Here is a 22,580-nt window from a genome sequence, read left to right on the forward strand (position 1 = left end):
ACTAAAAGTCATTGAATTTTATGAAAATCACACCATCAGATTTAGCTTATCAGAGCTTATCAGATTTAGCTTATCAACCATACTGTAGAAGTTTCAAGCTCCTATCTGCAAAAATGTGGAATTTTTTATTCTTTGTCAGAAGAAAGATGCACGTTTATTTGTTTGTCTGTTTTTTTTTTTGTTTTTTTTTTCCTAGGGGTAATGGTTTTTACCCAGTGGTCCTAGAATGTAGTGAAGGGGCTCAATCTAACGGAAATTAAAGGCTCTGTTGCCCTTTTTAAGTGACCAAAAAAATTGGAGGGCAACTAGACCTCCTCCACGCCAATTTTTCTCCCAAAGTCATCGAATCAAAATTTTAAGATAGCCATTTTGTTCAGCATAGTCAAATAATCTAATAACTATGTCTTTGAGGATGACTTAATCTCTCACAATCCCCGGGGAAAGGGCTGCAAGTTATGAATTCTGCCCATTGTTTACATCTATTATTTGTTATTGGGAAGTACACAGACCTTTTCAGGGGGGATTTTTTATGATGGTGGTGAGGATCTTATGTGAGAGGATCTGTCCACAGGGGAATTTATCATGGGGGAAGAGAATTTTCATGATGGGGCGCTGGATTCTCCAACATTATTTAAAAAACACAATGAGAAATCAAATAAAAAAAAAAGTCTTTTCAACTGAAAGTAGGGAGTAATTTCAAAACTTAAAACGAAGAGAAATTATCATGTATATGAGGCTGTTCGTCCCCTCCTCAATACCTCGCTATTTACGCTAAAGTTTTTTATAGTAATTTCAAAAGAGCTATTTATTCTAACTAAACGGCCTTTGTGATTCTAGGGGTAATGCTTAAAGAATCGGATTAAAATTCGAAGTTTAGTATAAGGAGCGAGGTGTCCTCATAATATGTAATAACAATATATAAAGATATAATTTCATTGCGTAATTTAATTTGTAAATTAGGTATATTTACTACTAATAATTTTTTTAAATAAAATTAAAAGTTCTAGTGGACTTTTTACATGACCAGAAAAATTGAGGGCTACTAGGCCTCCCCCTCGCCCTTTTTTCTCAAAATATTCAGATCAAACCTTAGAGAAAGCCAATTAGCCAAAAAAAGGAAAATTAGCATGCAAATTTTGTTTTAATTATTCATGTACAGTGAGCCAAATAAAAACCTGCATTAATTCAAAAGCGTTAAGAAATTAAATTCAAAAAAAGTTTTTCCTACTGAAAGTAAGGAGGGACATTAAAACTTAAAACGAACCGAAATTATTCCCTATATGAAAGAGCTGGCCCCTCATCAACACCCTGCTCTTTATGCTAAAGTTTTTTATAGTTTTAAAAAGTAAAGTTGTGAGAAAGAGTTAAACTTTAGCGTAAAGAGCGAGGCGTTGAGGAGGGGACAACCCCTTTCATACACGGAATAATTTCTGTCCGTTTTAAGTTTTAATGTCGCTCCTTACTATCAGTTAATTTTTTTTTTTTATTTAACAATTCCGGTAAGTCCATAGGCCTATCACCACGCAGATGCTTGATTAAACATAAAGTAAGAGTAGAGTGGCAAATTACATCATAGTTCCGCCAGGGTACACAAAGTAAGAGGAGACTCCCATTTACCGATGGAGTATCAGTTGTTTCTTTTTCGTGTGGAAAAGGGCTTAGCCCTATAGCATTTCTTTGCATAAATGCCACATTAAAAACCTACATTCAAACAAACCTATACAAGGCATATACAGCCCTAATTAGAACTTATGCAGTCCTATTCCTTCCTTAATGGCTGTTTTAGATTTAGCAGTAGTAGGCTAAAACCTATATTTGGTAGAACTATGATGTTAGTGGAAAGGACTTGGGATAAAACCATCCTCAGATTCTCTGGGGATTGCAACTAAACCTTTCAATCGCAAAGCCTCCTCCCTCAAGAAGTGATGACTCTTCTGATAATTATGGCCAATTGCAGCTGTACAGTGCGGTCAAGGGCACTAGGGGGAGGCATGGGGAGAAATCGCTCCCTAGATTTTGAAAAATACCCTTATTTGGCGTTTCTAACTGAAAAAGAAAAAGCCCAAACTCCCCCCCAAGATTTTCAAAATTGCATTTTCTTTACATTATCAAGAAAAAGCCGATGAAAACGAAAAAATGCCCTCCCTCCCAGATTTGTAAAGCTATTTTCTTATGTTTATTTTAATAAAAATCAAAAATATCTTTGCCCTCCCTTAAAATTTGTGAATTGACACCCCTGGTTGTACTGGTTTCAGGTGGTTTTGGCTGTGATTGGCTATTAGTAGCAACAGCAGCCAGTAAACTTAAAGTGATTTTGTCAACTTTCCGTCAATTAAACGATATGATTTTTTTTTTTTTATAATACTGATCAATTCTGTTTACTATTAACATTGTAAAATAATCAATATAATTCTGCTCACTATCTTAATTTTGTTATCTTTCTGACTGAACAACCACTTAAAAACTTTGTTTTCCGGAATTAAAAGAGAAAAATAGTACATTTCTTACTGAATTGTTTATACCTCGATTATAGTATCATAGAATATTTTGGATAGAAATACAAAGAGGAAAAACGGAGCTATTCTCGGGCCATGAAAATATTATTCACTTAGAAGCAACAGAATGTGTGATAGAAACACGATTGCTAGGGTGAATAAAAATGCAGCCAAAGAACTCCAGGATATCTAATAACCGGATTAGAACATTATGAAGGAAAACAGGCACATCTTCTGAAAATAAAGTAATAAAAAGGAAGTATGAGCAAAATATGAACTGAATAACGATTAATAAAAAGACTATGAAAATAATATAGTAGTAAAATAAAGAGTAAAAAATAATACTATAAACAGTAATAGTAAGAACAATAATTACGAAATAATAATAATATTACTAATTTTTGGACAGATAGTAACAATAAACAAAGGAATGAAACCCTATTTACCTGCTACGCGAAGAGAAATCGTCGCGTGAGCTGATCCTCGGCTGTTGTCGACATGGAACTCGTACGTTCCGGCGTCTTCTAATTCCACCCGTTGGATGGCTAGTTTGGCTTCATAGCACGAAGGCCTTCTCGTCTATTAGTGAGATAATTTTAAATAAGTAATTAGTATAACTTCCAAGACACAGCTTCCCTTTTTTTAGTCAAAAGGAATTTAGAATTATAGAAAGATGCATTAGAAGAAGAATTAAGAGGCTAGAAGCCACTGTAAAGAAAACGGTCTAGTTGAGCACACATCTAGGAGCTTTTTTTTTGGGGGGGGGGGGTAACAAAATAAATTTTCAGAGGGGAGCAACAATAAAAAATAAAATTTTATTTGATAATTTGAATGAGAAGTCCCCTGAGATTCAACACAAATTTAAGATACCAGGGGGGACCCACTGGGAACGTTCCTAGGTCACATGGTCCAACTTGGGGAACTTTAAAAGGGTTGCAAGGAACACTACCTTCAATGGAATGTTTTAAGGATTGGTCGCAATCATCTGAAAGATTGTATATCTAGATTAGTTGCATGATAAAAATACGTAAATCTTAAAAATATTTAATTTAAGAAAAAAAATGAAAACTCAAAGGAATGTAAAAATTTAGTAGGGGTTTTTGTGTGAGTAAACTCAAAATTAGAAAATTTTATGTATATGAAATCAGCCTAAAATTAGATTTTCCTATGATGGTAAGGATAGCTTAGATCATATTATTAAGTCTACAAAACCATTCATGGAAGCTGTTTCTATCAAACAGTTTGTGGTAACGAACTATAAGTAAGGAGCGACCCGGCTCAATAAAAACCTAAGTTAAAAAAAAAAAAAAACGGAAATTTGAAACCAATACATACATCTAAAGAATTGGATTGTCATACTGGATACAATACTTGGATTGAATTGGATTGGAATAAGTTTAGTCATACCCATCAAAATTTACGAGCCTGGGAAAATTTTCCTTATTTTCGAAATGAAAGTGGAAACCTCTAAGAGCCATATAATGTTAATGAAAATCACAGAATTATAATCAGCGCATCAAAAAACTCTAATATAGAGGTTCCAAGCTCCTATCTGAAAAAATGCGGAGTTTTATATGTTTGGCCAGAAGAAAGATCACGGATGCGTGTTTTTTTTTTTTTTTCTTCCCCAGGGGTCATTGTATGGGGCCAGTGGTCCCAGAATATTACGTAAGGGCTAGTTCGAACAGAAATTAAAAGTTCAAGTTCCCTTTTTGAGTGACCGGAAAAATTGCAGGGCAACTAGACCCCCTCTCACGCTCATTTTTCCCAAAGTCACCCAATCAAAATTTTGAAATATCTGTTAGTTTCATCATGGTCGATTCCAATAACTATGTCTTTGAGGATGACTTAATCCCCCGCAGTCCCCGGGGGAAGGGCTGCAAGCTATGAACATTGCTCGTTATTTATACATAGTATTGGTTATTGGAAAGTATACAGACGTTTTCAGTGGGGATTTTTTTTCTGGCGGGGGGATCGGAGGTTACACGGGAGGATCTTTCCATGGAGGAAGTTTTAATGGGGGAAGGGTGTTTTCTATGTAGGGGGCACCGGATTTTCCAGCTTTATTAAAAAAAATGATCACAAAAAAGTAAATTTTTTCAACAGAAAGTAAGGAGCAACATTAAAAATTAACGAACAGAAGTTATAACGTATGTGAGGGGGTTGGCCTCACATTAAACGATCATTGTGATTCAGGGGTCATTCATAAAAAGTTGGAACAAAGTTCAAACTTTAGTATAAGGAGCGAGGTATTGAATAGGGGTTGAACCCCCTCGTATACGTAATAATTTCTGTTCGTTTTAAGTTTTAATGTTGCTCCTTACTTACAGTTGAAAAACTTTGTTTTTTATTTTATCTATTAAAGAATTTACCAAGATTTCAGTATCAATCGGGTTCTGATGAAATCTTGTTACGATAGATTAAAGGCTTAACTTTCGGGAGAGGATAGGTTTCCAAAAATTGTGCTTTTTGGTGATCCAGCAGGAGCCAAAGGAAAAGCAGGGCGTTTTTGTATGGGTTGAGAAGAGGTAAAAAAAAAGGTTATAAAGAAATAGAGTCCTGACGAGAGAGAGAGAGAGCAAAGAGTTAAGCACTGAATAGAGCCTGGTAGAGGAGGTGTATGCACACTTGTGTTAACTTCAAGTAGTTGTAAGACGTAGCAGTAGTATTAGTAATTAACAAAAACAATGAAAACATAAATATCGGCACTTACTTGTTATACTGACCACACCAAAAAACTGAAGTTAGGTTAATCTTAATGAAATATATCAAAATATGATGAAAATATGACACTTTAGTAGCAAAATTGTTTATACTACAACAGATAATTAATAATCTAATTACAATAAATCTGTATTAGATACCGTCTATCTCTCACAGGCTATGCTGACTATCTCCGAGTAGACATATAAAATTGGTTTCATTATAGATCAAGAACAAAGTGTGGTCGCTATAACATGTAAGTACCTAAATACAGTATTTATAGTATTTCTGCTTTTCCTTTTTGTAACATGATAGACGTTTAGAGGGAAGGGGGTGCTTGTCCCACCACACTGAAACAACTACAACATCAGTGATGGTAGAACCCAGTAATATGGCCTTTGATGGTGTGATTAGGGAAGGTGGTTAACATGGAGATTAGGTCTTGAGCTGAAAAGCACATCTTTCGGGGTAAATTTACTTTCTGGGCTAGATAAGCCACTATTTTTACCAAATAAACAAAAAAAAAGGATAGAAGCGTCACTGATGGTAAATAATGAAAAAGGATTACACGGTTTAAAATAGAAAGCCATAATTTTTTTTCACTTAATTTAGTTATAGTATAGACGTAATTATTGGTTAATATTCACTTAATTTGAGGGGAAGAAAATACGTAGGGCAGTGGCATGTCAGGATCAATAGAAATATTTTAAGAATTGGCAATGAAAATTTCTTAAGACAATTTATTATAGTGTTGATAGTAATGCATATTCGTTATAAGACATCTCTAACTTGAAATTTTTAATGAACTGTAAGTTTCTCATTTTGGAGAACAATTCTCAAAAAAAGCTTCTTGGTTTAACTCTACAAGGGTTTAAATCATAGAGTTGAAATTTCCACATTCTCAAAATGCTATCTTCGATATACATATAAACATCAATTATTAAAAGGAACACTGATAAAAATTAAGCAGGCCAATTTAAACCTGTAATAATAATCTGCAAACCTTTGATAGTAAGACGTTTATAAAGACAGTTTCCCCCTTTTTGGATGTTTTTTTTTTCATTTATTTATATTAAGCTTTCTGAAAAATAATTTTGCAGTAACTTATAACAAAATCAAAAGTAAACCTTACAGGAACGAGGGCTAAAGGGGTAAACTTTCCATTCCCTTCTGTAATAACAGTACTTCCCATCCTCCAAAGATGGTGAGGTGCTGGTTCTGCGCAGAATTCCACGTGAATTGTGGTGTCTTTACCCAGCTCCACAGTAATGGTTCTTTCCGAAAATCGTGGCCCAATTTCAGGAGGTCCTAAAATCAGAAATGTATGTCACGGTTCCGACAAACAGATGATCATTTTATTTTATAACTAGGGTGCTATTGGGGTTGACTCTGGGGTTAAGTTTCATAGAGGTCGGCAACGCGGCTGACAGTAGGGCGGCAAGGGGACCGTAAAAATGCTCTTTTGTAACGTTGTAATTGTTACGACACAAGACATGGATCCATTTTAAAATGAATGGATTATTGTTAATTATTATTGTTAACAATGGTAAAAATGTGCTAACTAGTTTGCATTAGATGCTAGATTTTCACCTAAATACTCTTAGCCTCGGTTCTAGTATTAGTAGCTCTTCACTTAGAAACAATAAATCTCTTTCCATACGAATTGCCTTATTGAAAACAGGGAATAATAAATACATCAAACAGTTTGTGGAAACGAACTGTAAGTAAGGAGCGACCCGGCTCAATAGCAACTGAAACTCTGAAAAACAGAACTCTTATACCAATATATATATATATATATATATATATATATATATATATATATATATATATATATATATATATATATATATATATATATATATATATATATTATTTTCGTGCTGATTTTAATTATATTTGTTTTATTATGTTTTATTTATATCCATCAAAGGATACGAGCCTGAGAAAATTTGCCTGATTTTCCAGAAAAGGAGGAAAGAACCTCCAAAATTTATAAAATTTTAATGAAAATCACAACATCAGATTCAGAATATAAGAGAATTTTACTCTCGAGGTTTCAAGCTCCTATCTGGAAAAATGTAAAATTTTGTAATTTTTGCCAGAAAAAGATCACGAATGCGTGTTTATTTATCGATTATTTTTTTTTAATTTGTTTCTTTGGGTGATCGTATCGACCCTGTGGGCCTAGAACAACTGGAGAGGGCTCATTAGAACAGAAATTAAAAGTTCTACTGCCCTTTTTAAGTGACCAAAAATATTGGAGGGCACCCAGGCCCCCACCCACGGCACTTTTTTCCCAAAATTGTCCAATTAAAATTCAAAGATTGCCATTTTTCAACATAGTTGAAAGGCCTAATAACTATATTTTTGGAGCTAACAGGACCCCCTCTCCAGAACCCCTGGGGAAAGGTCTCCAAGTTATAAAATTTGCCCATTGTTTACGTATAGTATTTGTATAGTATTAGTATTTTGGAAAGTATACATACATTTTTTGGGTGAGGAGGGGAGGACACATGTTATGCTGGGAGGAGGACTTTGCATGGGGAGAATTTTCCATGGAGAAGAAATTTTCCAGGGGTGAAATTTACAGGGGAAATTGTATACTGGAGAAAATTGCCAGAACTCCTCCTTAACACCTCGCTCTTTACGCTAAAGTTTAAATTTTTCCAATTCTTTAAAAATGACTCCTAAAACACAAGGGTCATTTAATTAGAACAATAAGTAACTTTTTTTAATGTAAAAAAAACAACTTAAAGTGTTTTTTATTTATTTAATAACACACAGAGCCCACTTCGCTGTTAACATATGATTAAGATAGTTTTAATCAGGTCATTTGGCGCATACAACCATTCGTGGAAACTGTTTTCATCTAATAAAGAACTTAACAATATTTTGGCTTCCATCGAATTTTGATCTATTGAAAAATTTTTTTAACTGAAAGTAAGGATCGATATAAAATTTAAAACGAACAGAAATTACTCCGTATACGAAAGGGGCTTTTCCTCCTCAACGCCCCGCTCTTTACGCTAAAGTTTGACTTATTCTCTTAACTTTACTTTTTAAACCAGTAAAAAACTCACACTTTTACATCTTCTCATCTCATTTCCATCATAATAGTTGTAATCTTTCAAATAGTCCGTGGTAACGAACTGTAAGTAAGGAATGACGCGGTTCAATAGTAACCGAAACTCTAAAAAAAGGATATTCTGATACCAATAGATACATCAAAGAAATTGGCTTATTATGCTGATTCTAAATATAAAAGCTTCGTTAATCTTATTGTTACCCATCAGAGGCTACCAACCTGAAAAAATTTGCCTTATTTTCGAAAAAGGAGGGAAACACCCTATAAAAGTCGAAGAATATTACTGAAAATAACATCATTAGATTTAGTGTATCAAGGAATTTTATTGTAGAAGTTTCAAACTCCTATCTGCAAAAATGTGAAAATTTCTATTTTTGCCAAAAGAACGATCACGGTTGTGTGTTTATTAGTTATTTTTCTAGGGTGATCATATCGACCCACGGGTCCTAGAACATTGGGAAAGGACTCATTTGAAGAGAAATTAAAAAATCTGATGTCCTTTTTAAGGTACCAGAAAGATTCAAGGGCAACTAGGCCCCTTCCCTCACCCCTTTTTCCCAAAATCACTTGATCAAAATTTTAAGATAACCATTTTGTTCATCATAGTTGAAAGGCCCAATAACTTTACCTTTGGATAAAGGTTCTTAAGCTATAAAATTTGCCCATTGTTTACACATCAAATTTGTTATTGAACTATGTATACATTTTCGGGTGGGGGGCGAATTTTATGCAGGGGGGTTCGTCCACGGGGGAATTTTCCAAGGGGAGAAGGTCTCCAGGGAGTGAACTTTTCGGTGGAAATTTAACAGTGGGGGATTTGGCATAATCCATATACCAAAATTATTTTATGTCTTGCTTTCTCTTTTCCGTTTCAATTTTACGCGTGGAGATATTAAGGCTAATTTTCCGGGGTAAATTGTCCGGAATTGAATTTTCTAGACTAGAGGATAATTCCGTGAGGAGGGGTAATTATCCGCGGAGGAGCAGTCAGATTTCCTGGCATTATTTCAAAAACGATCAGAAACTAATAAAAACACAAGCTTTTTCAACTGATAGTAAGGAGCAACATTTTAATTTAAAACGAACAAAAATTATTAAGTATATGAATAGGGCTGCCCCCTGCTCAACACCTCGCTCTTACCGCTAAAGTTTGAATTTGGTTTCAATTCCTTAAGAACGACTCCTGAAACACAAAGGGTCGTGTAATTAGAACAATAAGAAGCTTTTTTAGAAATACTAAAAAACCATAGCGTCAAGAGCGAGGTGCTATGGAGGGGGAACCCCTTCATATGCGTAATAATTTCTGTTCGTTTCAATTTTTGATGTTGCTCCTTACTTTTAGTTGAAAAAACTTCTTTTTATTTAATTTATAATATTAATCTAACCTAAATTCAATAATAAATGCACTCAAACTTGATAATAAGAAAATAAGATTTTTCAAAGAAAAAGCAATGAGAAATGCCAAGACTAAAAAAAACGAGCAATACATAACTCGTGTATGAAGCCAAACAAAATGAACAGGACTAGGAATGAGGAAAAGTTACCCAAAACAAGAGGAGTCAATTCATGAAAGTGTAGAAAGGGGCGAAATGCATTTTTCAAAATCTTTTGGGGGATAATTATGTTGTCTTGTGTAAAATAAAAAAAAAAAAATTTTTTGAAATATTGGGGGAGGGGAAAGGTCAATTACCCCCCCCCCCCGAAAAAACGCTTGTGCTTTAAAATGAACAGGAACTATATAAAAAAGTATGGGATTGACACCCTCCTTAAGCTCACTTAAAGACTACGAGAGCTTCATAACCGCCTTAAAAGATTTTAATATTGATTGACTTCCTTTTATTTTCAAGAGAACCAAATCGCTTGTTATTTCAGTAACTCAGGTTTATCTGTTTTGTTTGTCATGTCTAAAGATTACCAAACTTCAACATAATTCTAACAATATTTCCGAATATTTTTAAAACGGCTTAGTCAAACGGTACTGAAATATACATGAGAAGAAATTGAAAAATCAAACCCCTAGGGAAGAAAAAATCAGACCCCCCACTTCGTTTCTATGACAATTGTTTATTACTATTTTCTAAGGTCAGATATTAGTCTGTCAAACAAATAAATACAAAGGTTAGCCTTATGCACGAAACGGCAGTCCAAAACAAGGGGAAAAGAAATAATATTTTGTTAAGCTCTGAGGCCTACAATGCGTTTTTTATACTATGGTGAACAAACAAGTTGATCAAATTTCAATGTTAACACAACAGTATCGACTTTTGCTCAGTGAATTGTGTCTACCACACGGCGATAGAATGAGTGAGTACAGAAAGTTTGAAGAGGGCTTATTCGACCATGAATTAAGTTTTGTGTACTCTTGACAGTAGTTTTAGTTTTAGTCCTTGAACTGAATTGGTTTATTTTTGTGTCGCCAATGGTCATATACCAATGCTAATGGTCTGTCTGTTTCAACAGATCCAACTATTCTTTGAGCGTATCAAACAGTTCGTGGTAACGAACTGTAGTAAAAAGCGATCCGGCTCAATAGTAACCAAAACTCTATAAAGCGGAATTTTGATACCAATAGTTACATCAAAAGAATTTTATTTTTATGCTGATTTTAAATATATAAGTTTCATCAAGTTTAGTCATACCCATCAAAAGTTAAGAGCCTGAGAAAATTTGCCTTATTTTAGAAAATAGAGAGAAACACCACCTAAAAGTCATTGAATCTTAACAAAATCACACCATCAGATTCAGTGTATCAGAGAACCCAACTGTACAAGTTTCAAACCAAATAGCCTCAAAGTTTTACCCGTTGCTGAATTTGCTTGTTGCAAAATGTGTCAAATTTTGAACCAGAAAACAAACCCAAAACTTGTTTGTTTGTTTTAAAATTAGACTAAAAGCTATTAAAAAGACCAAAATATATTTGAGCCACAAAATTATTTACAAGTATAGTCTCTGTGTCTCCGCTATACAATTATATCGAAAAATTCACAACTAAATGACAACTAAGATAAACGGCGCCATTAAGTAGGCCTGATTGTAGCAATATACTGAAATCGACACAGGGGAAGATTAAAGCGATAAACCAGGAGAGAGGGGAAATATCCATAGCTCACGCATATGTTCACTTGGCACGTTATTTTGCTTTTTGCGTATCTAAGTGCCGAATTCTACCTATCAAATGATAGTATCTCCGTTTGATTAATTATTTATTATTGTTGATGGCCCCAGGAGCAGCAGTGGGGGTTAACAATAGAAAAAACCTTCATCAAAACGCGCATAATATTGGGGGAAGAGGTATCTTGATGTTTTGGCGATGGCCTGGATTTGAGCCGTATCCTGTTGCAATCAATGCGTATGACAATCACACATAGGTCCATACTGAGGGGGGAGGGTGTAAGGGCACTCTGTTTGAACCCCACTCCGAAATTTTTGTTTGACTCGTAAAAAAGTAACAAAATGCATATAAACAAATCTTTGGTGTGTTTTGTAATTTTTTTTTGTTGCCCCCTCCCCAAAAAAATTCTTGATATGGCCCTGACCACATGGAATTCAACGAAAGGGATATACTGTTATATTCTTAAAAGTAATTGGCACTAAAGTCCAAATTTATTAATTGTAACCACTAATTTACACAGCATGAAACAATGGCATAAATCCTATTTCTGTTCAAACATCAATGATGAATTATTTACCAGAAGTTAATCCTTGTGGTTGACAACCATAAGGGCACGCAGTAATTCGCAAAAAAGTTGTATTTGACGGAATTGAGCTTAATTTATTTTGCAGTTACTTATTCGCTCCATTTATGCTTTATTTCGTTAACCATTTCCAAAGCACATTTACGGTGCCTAATAAAACGACATCAGTTCAACCACCATACAAGTTACCATATTGGCTTATCCAATAAAATCCAGAATCGATGTTTCGTAGCCCCAGGACGCTTAGGCCACCCAGTAGTTAAAAAAAAAATCTAGTCCTTATTGCAGTTTCTTCATTTCATACAGGAAATCAATGCACATGGACTGTGGAATTATACTGTATATAGTGCGCCCTAAACTTTTGAAGAGGACAAAAAACTGAAAAAGAGGTTCAGAAGCTTTTGATTGTTATTAATAAACAGTTAAAAAACTATTGGAAAAAAAGTTAAGAAACTAAAAATGTCAGGTAACAGCATTTAGGCTGTGGAAATCTAATATGAATTCATTTCAAATAGTATCACTGTCACGCTTAAAGGTCGTATGTACCCTAATATTTTCAAACTTCTGACATTTTTGCCAAAAAATATTTGTCAAGTCCTCAAACGGAGGATTAGCAAAGTAACGTTGACTTGAAGGATCGAAGAGCGGTTGAACCCACATCTGCTTGCTGATCTCTCATTGGAAAGTATCTTAGTGAAGGATTTTCGAGATTTTCTCAGAAACGATCTAAAAATGTCAGTCGTGAGCTTTATGTACGACAAGAACAGTATGTTGCTCCTGTAACAATCCGATTAAAGGTTTTTCTAAAAGTGCGATTCTAACAACACCTTAATGCTGCTTTTTCCACTTTGAATTTGCGTAATTTCGTTTGTAATGTTTCTCGTAAAGTTTGATCATAAATGCCATCTTCAGCTGACACTGAAGATGTCTAATTATAAAAAGCACTTACTTTGGAACATCATGTTTTGAATGAGTCGTCACTCATTTTTCTAAGACCACCATTGTCGAGCTAGACATGCCAGAAGAAAAAAGTGAACACCCAGATGGTTTTCCAGCCAATTCAAAATATGCTTATTGTAAATCTGGAGATTCACAGAACAGATTCATCAAATAAGTAAATACGCCCTTTTTTTCTTTTTTATTGTTTCCAGACCTCTTTGTAATTATCAATCGATTTATATTACCTTTTTAATATAATTATGTCATGAAAGTTGTAAGTAACAAAAGGTGCTATAACACAATATTTACTAGGAAAGACTGTCCCTTGTTCAAAGCCCAGGGTAGTGGCGTTAATTTGCAAACTCTACAGGGGGCAAATTTGTCGTTTTTTCGCAAGTTTTAATGGAAGTACTGGAAGTACACAGGTACCCCTGCCAGCTTCCTGCCTCCCCACAATTGAAACCACTAGCTTAAGATCTACAAGTTTTATGTCATACTGTTCATGCATCCAAACACAAGCTTAATATTAATTTAAAAAAAATAAATTTTTTTCAATGAAAGTAAGGAGCGACATTAAAACTTAAAACGAACAAAAATTACTTCGTATATGAAAATGGCTGCTTCCTCATCAACGTCCCGCTCTTTACGCTAAAGTTTGACTCTTTCTCTCAACTCTACTTTTTAAAACAGTGAAAAACTTTAGCGTAAAGAGCGGGACGTTGATGAAGAAGCAGCCCCTTTCATATACGAAGTAATTTTTGTTCGTTTTAAGTTTTAATGTCGCTCCTTACTTTCATTTAAAAAAACTTCTGGACATTTTTTAATTAATGCATTTTATTTTATCTTGACTCTCCACGCATAAATAATCAAAACGAAATTTGCATATTAATTTTTTTTGGGCTGAATGGCTTTTTCATAGTTTTAATCGGAAAATTTTGAAAAAAAAGGAGCGAGAGAGGAGGCCTAGTTGCCCTCCATTTTTTTGATTACTTAAAAAGGCAACTATAACTTTTAATTTTTTACGAACGTTTTCATACGTAAAAAATATACGTAACTTACGAATTAACTTACGTAGCGAACTTCCATATTCGTATGTTTTTATTGCGTATATGAGGGGGCTCACCCCTCGTCGATACCTCGCTCTTTATACTAAAGCTTAAATTTTGTCCCAATTCCTTAAGAATGATCCCTGAATCACAAAGGCCGTAAACTAAATAGTTGAAATTACTAAAAATACTTTAGCCTAAAGAGCGAGGTATTACGAGGAGGTTTTAAGTTTCGTTTTAAGTTTTAATGCTGCTCCTCACTTTCAGTAGAAAAAACTTTTCATATTTATTTTTTCATTGTTTTTTTTAAATAGTGCTAGAAAATACTGCACTCCCTCCATTGAAAGTCTCTTTTCCAATAAAACGTTCCTCCATTGAAAGATCCTCCCACTTAAACCCCCTTCAACTCTCCCCCAAACCAAAAAATCTCCCTGAAAACGTCTGTACACTTCCCAGTAACCATTACTATATGTAAACACAGGTCAAAGTTTGTAACTTGCGGCCCCTCCCACGGCGACTGCGGGAGAGTAAGTCGTCCCCAAAGACATAGTTATTAGGTTACACGACTATGGTGAATAAAATGGATATCTCAGAATTTTGATCCGGTGGATTTGGGGAAAAAATTAGCGCGGGAGGGGGCCTAGGTACCCTCCAATTTTTAGGTTAATTAAAAAGGGCACTAGAACTTTTAATTTCCGTTAGAATGAGCCCTCTTAAGACATTCTAGGACCACTGAGTCGATACGATAACCCCTGGAAAAAACAACAACAAATAAACACGCATCCGTGATTTGTCTTCTGGCAAAAAATGCTAAATTCCACATTTTTGTAGATATGGACTTGAAACTTCTACAATAAGGTTCTCTGATACGCTGAATCTGATGGTGTGATTTTCGTTAAGATCGTATGACATTTAAGGGGTATTCCCCCCTATTTTCTAAAATGAGGCAAATCTTCTAAGGCTCGTTACTTTTGACGAGTAAGACTAATCTTGATGAAACTTATATATTGAAAATCAGCATTAAAATGCGATTCTTTTGATGTAACTTTTGGCATAAAAATTCCATTTTTTAGAGTTTTGGTTACTATTGAGCCGGGTCGCTCCTTACTACAGTTCGTTACCACGAATTGTTTGAAATGGAAGCAGTATTCTATCGTAGCTTTAACAAACGTATTCACAAATATTTCAAGTAGCAGATCGATTATTTAAACATCCATGTTTATTTTTAACGATTTCAGTAGCAAAGTCTCTATTTTTGGAATGTTAATAGAAGCATAGACTTTTTACGATTAAAGCCTCATCGATATATCTCACCCAATAAACAAAAACATTTGAAATAATTCCCTGCTTCCTGGGAAAATCTTTGCTTTGAATACTAAACTTTACTCTGAACTATCTTGAACTCAGAAATCCTTATATTGTTGGAAAATATCGCAACGACATACTCCATAATGAGGTATCGTATTTAAATATACCTTACTAAGAAGTTCAAGTCAGTGCCCTGCTAAAGCAATTTTGAGGTTTAGGCCTAATAACACCTTGGTAAGAACATGGAGGAAGAGTAGATAATTTGTTTTAACAAGATACTTACCGGGACAGGATACCAGACACTTACCAGGGTACTAAACTGAGCAAAGTGTTCCTTTTTAGCTTAGGCAAAAAAAAAAAAAAAAAAAAAAAAAAAAAAAAAAAAAAAAAAAAAAAAAAAAAAAAAGCTCGAGAAAAATGTGGCTAGGAGCTATAATGGTAAATACATAATGTTAGTCGTCCGGCTGGAACTGAATTCTGGAACGGATTTTTTTAACTTAGGCGATGAAAAACTTTACATAAATTATTTATAAAAAGCCAACCCCTGTATTTTTTTAAATGGGCTAGGAGCTACAATAATAAATACATAATGTTTGTCATCCCACCGGAACTGATGTTTTTTTTAGCTCTGGAACTGAATTCTGTAATTGATGTTATTCTAGTTTAGACAATAAAAAAAACACTTGAGTAAAATATTACAAAAAACAAATCCCTGTTTTGTTTAAGTGGCTAGGAGCTGCAACGATAGACACATAATGTTAGCCATCTCAAATGAAATGATCTGCAGGGCTCCATCCAGAAGAAACACATGCGATGCTCCGATTACAGATACGATAGGTCACCAAACGACTTAAAACCAAATTTTGTATGACCATCAAAACTGTATCAATATCATAAACGTGCCACGAGATAATTCAATTAAATCAACTTCAATTTGCGTGACCCCTTGGTAGCACAGTAGATTGGTAGTCTGCTTGGCAATACGGGTCTGGGTTCGATTCCAGCTGCAGCAAGTTTGGGCGACAGGCTTGCTACGTAATACTGTAAAAAAAAGATCCTGAAATTGAAATGTCAGTTCGACGCTTTTGTGCTAGCAATAGCCCTGAAGGATATATATCCAGTATTTTATCCATTTGCATGTAATTCAAGGGGATACATTTTACTATCTAACCATCAATCTAGACGGTACTCCAAAGTAAGCAAGACTTGGCTTGAAGTAGCCACTTTTAGGACTAAAGACAACACCCAGTGAAAGACAACATTCTTCCATGTTTCTGTACCAGAGAGACCTGCACTCAACCTGTATCCTAGACCAAGGGAAAGTAAATAAATAATTAACCAAAGTTTAGAACTAACATCTTAAATAATAATGAACGTTGATAATTTAAACAAATCTTCTCACCAGATAGACGTAAAATAGCTGGTTTACTTCTGGCCTTACGAATATTGCCTTTGATTTTGTTTGAAGCCTCGCAGAAGTATTCACCCTGCAATATAAACACATCAAATAATACTTGATATTTAAATTTAAGCGTTAAAATAGATATTAAACCTTAGATATTACATTGTTTTGATCCATAACTAAACTATTGCATATGTTCTTATGCAACCGAATTATGTAAAATATGTAAATATTTTCTTATGTAAAAATATGTAACCGAATATGTTTCAACAACAGGTAGAATTTTAATTGGGATTCTTCTCTTTGTTGACATAGCAAAATTACCATTTTAGCAAATAGTAATTTTACTATTAAATTTTAGCTAAAATTACCATTTTAGCTAAAAATAGTAATTTGGAGCTTCATTTCTTTTTCAGTAATTTTTTTTTTACATTACTAAAGTGCTTATGCCTGGGCAATTTGCTGATGCAATTAATAGAAATCTTTAAAAATATTTCTCCCAAAGTTTTTGCATGAACTTAAAAAGAAAAAATTTCACATGCTGACAATGGTCTACGTTGCGCAGTGACCGCAATGACCGATCTCTTGATTTTTTGTCTTTGGCCGGGAGTGCAATCCGTACCTTTGAAAAATTAAATAAAAAAAAAACAAGTTTTTTTAACTGGAAGTAAGGAGCGACATTAAAACTTAAAACGCACAGAAATTACTTCGTATATGAAAGAGGCTGCTATCTCATCAACGCCCCGTTCTTTACGCTAAAGTTTGACTCTTTCTCTCAATTCTTCTTTTTAAAACAGTAAAAAATTTTAGCGTAAAGAGCGGGGCGTTAATGAGGTAGCAGCCTCTTTCATATACGAAGTAATTTCTGTGCGTTTTAAGTTTTAATGTCGCTCCTTACTTCCAGTTGAAAAAACTTGTTTTTTTTTTTATTTAATTTCTGAACGTTTTTGAATCAATGCATGTTTTGATTTTGGCTCTCCGCAGAGGAATAATCAAAACGAAATTTGCATATATATTTTTTTTTTTGTTAAATAGCTTTCTCATAATTTTGATCGAATGATTTTGAGAAAAAAGAGTGGGGGACGAAGCCTAGTTGCCCTCCGATTTTTTGGTTAATTAAAAAAGCAACTAGAACTTTTAATTTTTTACGAATATTTTTATTGGTAAAAGATTTACGTAACTTATAAATTAGCTTACGAAAAGAACTTTTGTATTCTCATGTTTTTATTAAATATATGAGGGGATTCGCCCCATCGTCAGTACCTCGCTCTTTACACTAAAGCTTAAATTTTATCCCAATTCATTAAGAATGACCCCTGAATCACAAAAGCCGTAGAATAAATAGTTGAAATTACTAAAAATACTTTAGCGTAAAGAGCGAGGTATTAGAAGGAGGTGAGCCCCTCATATGGGTAATAATTTCTGTTTGTTTTAAGTTTTATTGCTGTTCCTTACTTCCAGCTGAAAAAGCTTTTTCACATTTATTTTTTAATTGTTTTTTTTTTAAATAATGCTATTAAATCCTGCTCTCCCTTCATGGAAATTTTCTTCTCCCATGACAAATTCTCGATGGAAAGTTCCCCCAGCATATCCCTCTCTTCTCAACCCCTCCCCCCAACCAAAAAAATCCTCCTGAAAACGCCTGTATACTTCCCAATAACCATTACTATATGTAAGCACAGGTCAAAGTTTGTAACTTGTTGCCCCTCCCATGGGGACTGTGGGGGAGTAATTCGTCCCCAAAGACATAGTTATAAGGTTTTTCGACTACACTGAATAAAATGGCTATCTCAGAATTTTGATCCGTTGACTTTGGGAAAATAATTAGCGTGGGAGGGGGCCTAGGTGCCCTCCAATTTTTTTGGTCACTTAAAAAGGGCACTAGAACTTTTCATTTCCGTTAGAATGAGCCCTCTTGCAACACTCTAGGACAACTGGGTCGATACGATCACCCCTGGGGAAAAAAAAACAAACAAAAAAACAAATAAACACGCATCCGTGATCTGTCTTGTGGCAAAAAATGCAAAATTCCACATTTTTGTAGATAGGAGCTCGAAACTTCTACAGTAGGGTTCTCTGATACGCTGAATCTGATGGTGTGATTTTCGTTAAGATTACATGACTTTTAGGGGGTGTTTCCCCCTATTTTCTAAAATAAAGCAAATTTTCTCAGGCTCGTAACTTTTGATGGGTAAGACTAAACTTGATGAAACTTATCAAACAGTTCGTGGTAACGAACTGTAGTAAGGAGCGACCCGGCTCAATAGTAACCAAAACTCTAAAAAATTGAATTTTGATATCAATAGCTACATCAAAAGAATCGCATTTTAATGCTGATTTTAAATATATAAGTTTCATCAAGATTAGTATTACCCATCAAAAGTTACGAGCCTGAGAAAATTTGCCTTATTTAGGAAAATAGGGGGAAACACCCCCTAAAAGTCGTAGGATCTTAACGAAAATGACACCATCAGATTCAGGGTATCAGAGAACCATACTGTAGAAGTTTCAAGCTCCTATCTACAAAAATGTGGAATTTTGTATTTTTTGCCAGAAGACAAATCACGGGTGCGTGTTTTTTTTTTTTTTTTTTTTTTTTTTTTTTTTTTTTTTTTTTTTTTTTTTTTTTTTTCTCAGGGGTCATCGTATCGACCAAGTGGTTTTATAATGTCGCAAGAGGGCTCATTCTAACGGAAGTGAAAAGTTCTAGTGCCCTTTTTAAGTGACCACAAAAATTGGAGGGCATCTAGGCCCCCTCCCACGCTCATTTTTTTCCCAAAGTCAACGGATCAAAATTTTGAGATAGCCATTTTGTTCAGCATAGTCGAAAACCATAATGACTATGTCTTTGGGGATGACTTACTCCCCCACAATCCCTGGGGGAGGGGCTGCAAGTTACAAACTTTGACCATTGTTTGCATATAGTAATGGTTATTGGGAAGTGTACAGACGTTTTCAGGGGGATTTTATTTTGTTTGGGGGTGGGGCTGAGGAGAGGGGGCTATGTTGGAGGATCTTTCCTTGGAGGAATCTGTCATAGGGAAAGAAAAATTCAATGACAAGGGCGCAGGATTCTCTAGCATTACTATAAGAAAACAATGAAAAATAAACATGAAAACGTTTTTTCAAATGAAAGGAAGAAGTAGCATTGAAACTTAAAACGAACAGAGATTATTACGCATATGAGGGGTTCTAAAAATACTTTAGCATAAAGAGCGATGTATTTAGGAGGAGATAAATACCTTGCTCTTTATGCTAAAGTATTTTTAGTAATTTCAACTATTTATTCTAGGCCTTTCTGATTCAGGGGTCATTCTTAAAGAATTGGGACAAAACTTACAATTTAGTGTAAAGAGCAAGGTATTAACGAGGGTACAAAACCCCCCGTATACATAATAAAAATATAAGGTTATGAAAGTTTGTTACGTAATTTAATTCTTAAGTTACATATATTTTTTACTAATAAAAACGTTCGTTAAAAATTAAAAGTTCTAGTTGCCTTTTTAAGTAACCGAAACATTGGAGGGCAACTAGGCCTCCTTCTCCACCCCTTATTTCTCAAAATCGTCTGATCAAAACTAAGAGAAAGCCATTTAGCCAAAAAAAGAATTAATATACAAATTTCATTTTAATAGTTTATGTGCGGAGAGCCAAAACCAAACATGCATTAATTCAAAAACGTTCAGAAATTAAATAAAAAAAACTAATTTTTTTAGCTGAAAGTAAGGAGCGACATTAAAACTTAAAACGAACAGAAATTACTCCGTATATGAAATGAGTTGTCCCCTCCGCAATCCCTCGCTCTTTACGCTAAAGTTTGACTCTGCCACAATTCTACTTTTTAAAACAATTTAAAGCTTTAGCGTAAAGAGCGAGGGATTGCGGAGGGGACAACTCATTTCATATACGGAGTAATTTCTGTTCGTTTTAAGTTTTAATGTCGCTCCTTACTTTCAGCTAAAAAAATTAGTTTTTTTATTTAATATATTTAAAACCAGCATTAAAATCTAATTTGTTTGATGTATATATTGGTATCAAAATTCCATTTTTAAGAGTTTTGGTTACTATTGAGCCTGGTTGCTCATTACTACAGTTTCTTACCACAAACTGTTTGATCATCCGAACCATGAACCACCACAATTAATGTCCTAGCCTGGAAAGCAACTGTTTTTACGTTTTCTTTTTCAGTTTTTTTTTCGTTTTCTGCTGTTCATGCGCCAAAACGTTAGCGTCGGTGAAATATTTCAACTGGGTGGTTCACTGCCCATAAAACAAAATGATGGGCTTTTATATCATCTCTATATCTCTAGTTTAGCTGTTTAACCGACGGAAAAACCGACTTAAAGCTGAACAGCTTGAACAGTTAAAGCTGTTCAAAAGAGAGCAAGATCAGACAAGAAGCAGTATCCTAAGGTTCAGGCTAAAGTAGAGTGAAAGAGCCCTCAGAGGAGAGGAACTTGACAGGATTTTTTCGTATTGCTAGGTTTTACCTACAAAATTACCTGTTTTGGTATTTTCATTGAAAAAATCGATAAAAATATCCCCTAGATTTTGAAAAAACAGACTTTGCCTCCCTCCCCCCATAATTTGCTCATGGATCAAGGCTACTGGCTCCAAAGGCTACAAGTGCTCACAAAGAGATTAAAAAAACATCCCAAATTAAAACGACACTTTTATTCTTACATTTGAAAATAAAGCACTAAAATAAAGCAAAATTATCTATTGATTACAAATATATTTCACAAATTTTAAAATTAATATTTGACAATTTCTAAAGATGCAGAATTCGGAAAACTTCTAGACGAGCTACTTTTTGCTACTTTAGAAAGGGGTTAGGTTGGGAAATGAAACTTTCAGTTAATCAATTCAGGGCTAAAAACACACTCCGGGAAATTTTTGTCAAGCTATTCTTGTAACTACCCATTGGAAATTTGTTGCCAAGCTACTACCCATCAAAAGCTTGACAAAACTTTCGATGGATATTTGAATGTATACTATTCTAAAGTTTTATTTGAAAAATACTGCAGCAGATGCTGCAAAATCTTGGGAAATGACAGTTTTATTCCCGAATGGACCTTTTATTCTCCGGGAAGTTGTTATGAATCTACTATGTTAACCCTTCTCTGATTTCTAAGTCCTGGAGTTTTGTCTACGTGACATGTCTATACCCATTGGGATTTTGACAAAAAAATATTATTCCTTATTTTCAGTTTTCAGTTTCTTTTTCTCTGGTTTTAGTTTTTAAAAATGCAATTCCAGTTATTTGAGTAGAATTTAAAGCCATATCAATGTTTTTTTCTAGATTTAGATAATGCATTTACAGATATTTAAAATTTCATAAATTGGGATTGGGCATAGTTTACAGCTGAAAATAGTTTTCTTGTACTTCATTTAAACAGAAGATCTACTTTGCAATGCTTTACTTTTATAAAACGAAGATGGCCTACTTAAAGGTCATCAATGGTCAGTGCCCTTTAGAAAAAGAAGGAGTGGAGCTAGGTACTTCAAAATACTTTCCCAGGACATACTTTAGTCTGTAGATCCACCCATTAAAAGTTTGATTTTCCTTGCCTAACCTCTTTCCAAGATATCAAAAAGTAGCTCGTTTAGAATTTTACCGGAAATTCATAGGAAACATCATAAATCTGATGAGCCTGTAAGAGACTGGTACCAGTATTGGTGACCGTTGTGTTACTTGGACATGGAAAAACTCGATTCCTAAAACACAGAGTACAACTACATTCAATGGAGCGAGGTATTAACGAGGGGGGCAAACCTCCTCATATACATAATAAAAATATATGAAAATAGAAGTTAGTCACGTAAGTTAATTTGTAAGTTACGTACATTTTTTACTAATAAAAATTTTCATTAAAAATAAAAAATTCTAGTTGCCTTTTTAAG

General features: G+C 34.4%; 1 protein-coding gene across 1 annotated transcript in view; it reads right to left on the reverse strand.

Moving 5' to 3' along the window:
• Positions 1–22,580, reverse strand: part of LOC136042781 (fibroblast growth factor receptor 3-like) — a gene marked incomplete at its 3' end in the record, with an annotated part of 50,614 nt that overhangs the window by 22,291 nt on the left and 5,743 nt on the right. The window contains exons 3-5 of the mRNA XM_065727733.1: positions 16,677–16,761; positions 6,331–6,506; positions 2,942–3,074 (exon numbers count right to left, since the gene is read on the reverse strand). Of these exons, the coding sequence (XP_065583805.1) occupies positions 2,942–3,074; positions 6,331–6,506; positions 16,677–16,761 (394 nt within the window). The remainder of the gene's footprint in view (positions 1–2,941; positions 3,075–6,330; positions 6,507–16,676; positions 16,762–22,580) is intronic.

The sequence above is a fragment of the Artemia franciscana genome, unplaced genomic scaffold, assembly GCF_032884065.1.
Source record: "Artemia franciscana unplaced genomic scaffold, ASM3288406v1 Scaffold_1989, whole genome shotgun sequence".
In the NCBI taxonomy this organism is placed as follows: domain Eukaryota; kingdom Metazoa; phylum Arthropoda; class Branchiopoda; order Anostraca; family Artemiidae; genus Artemia; species Artemia franciscana.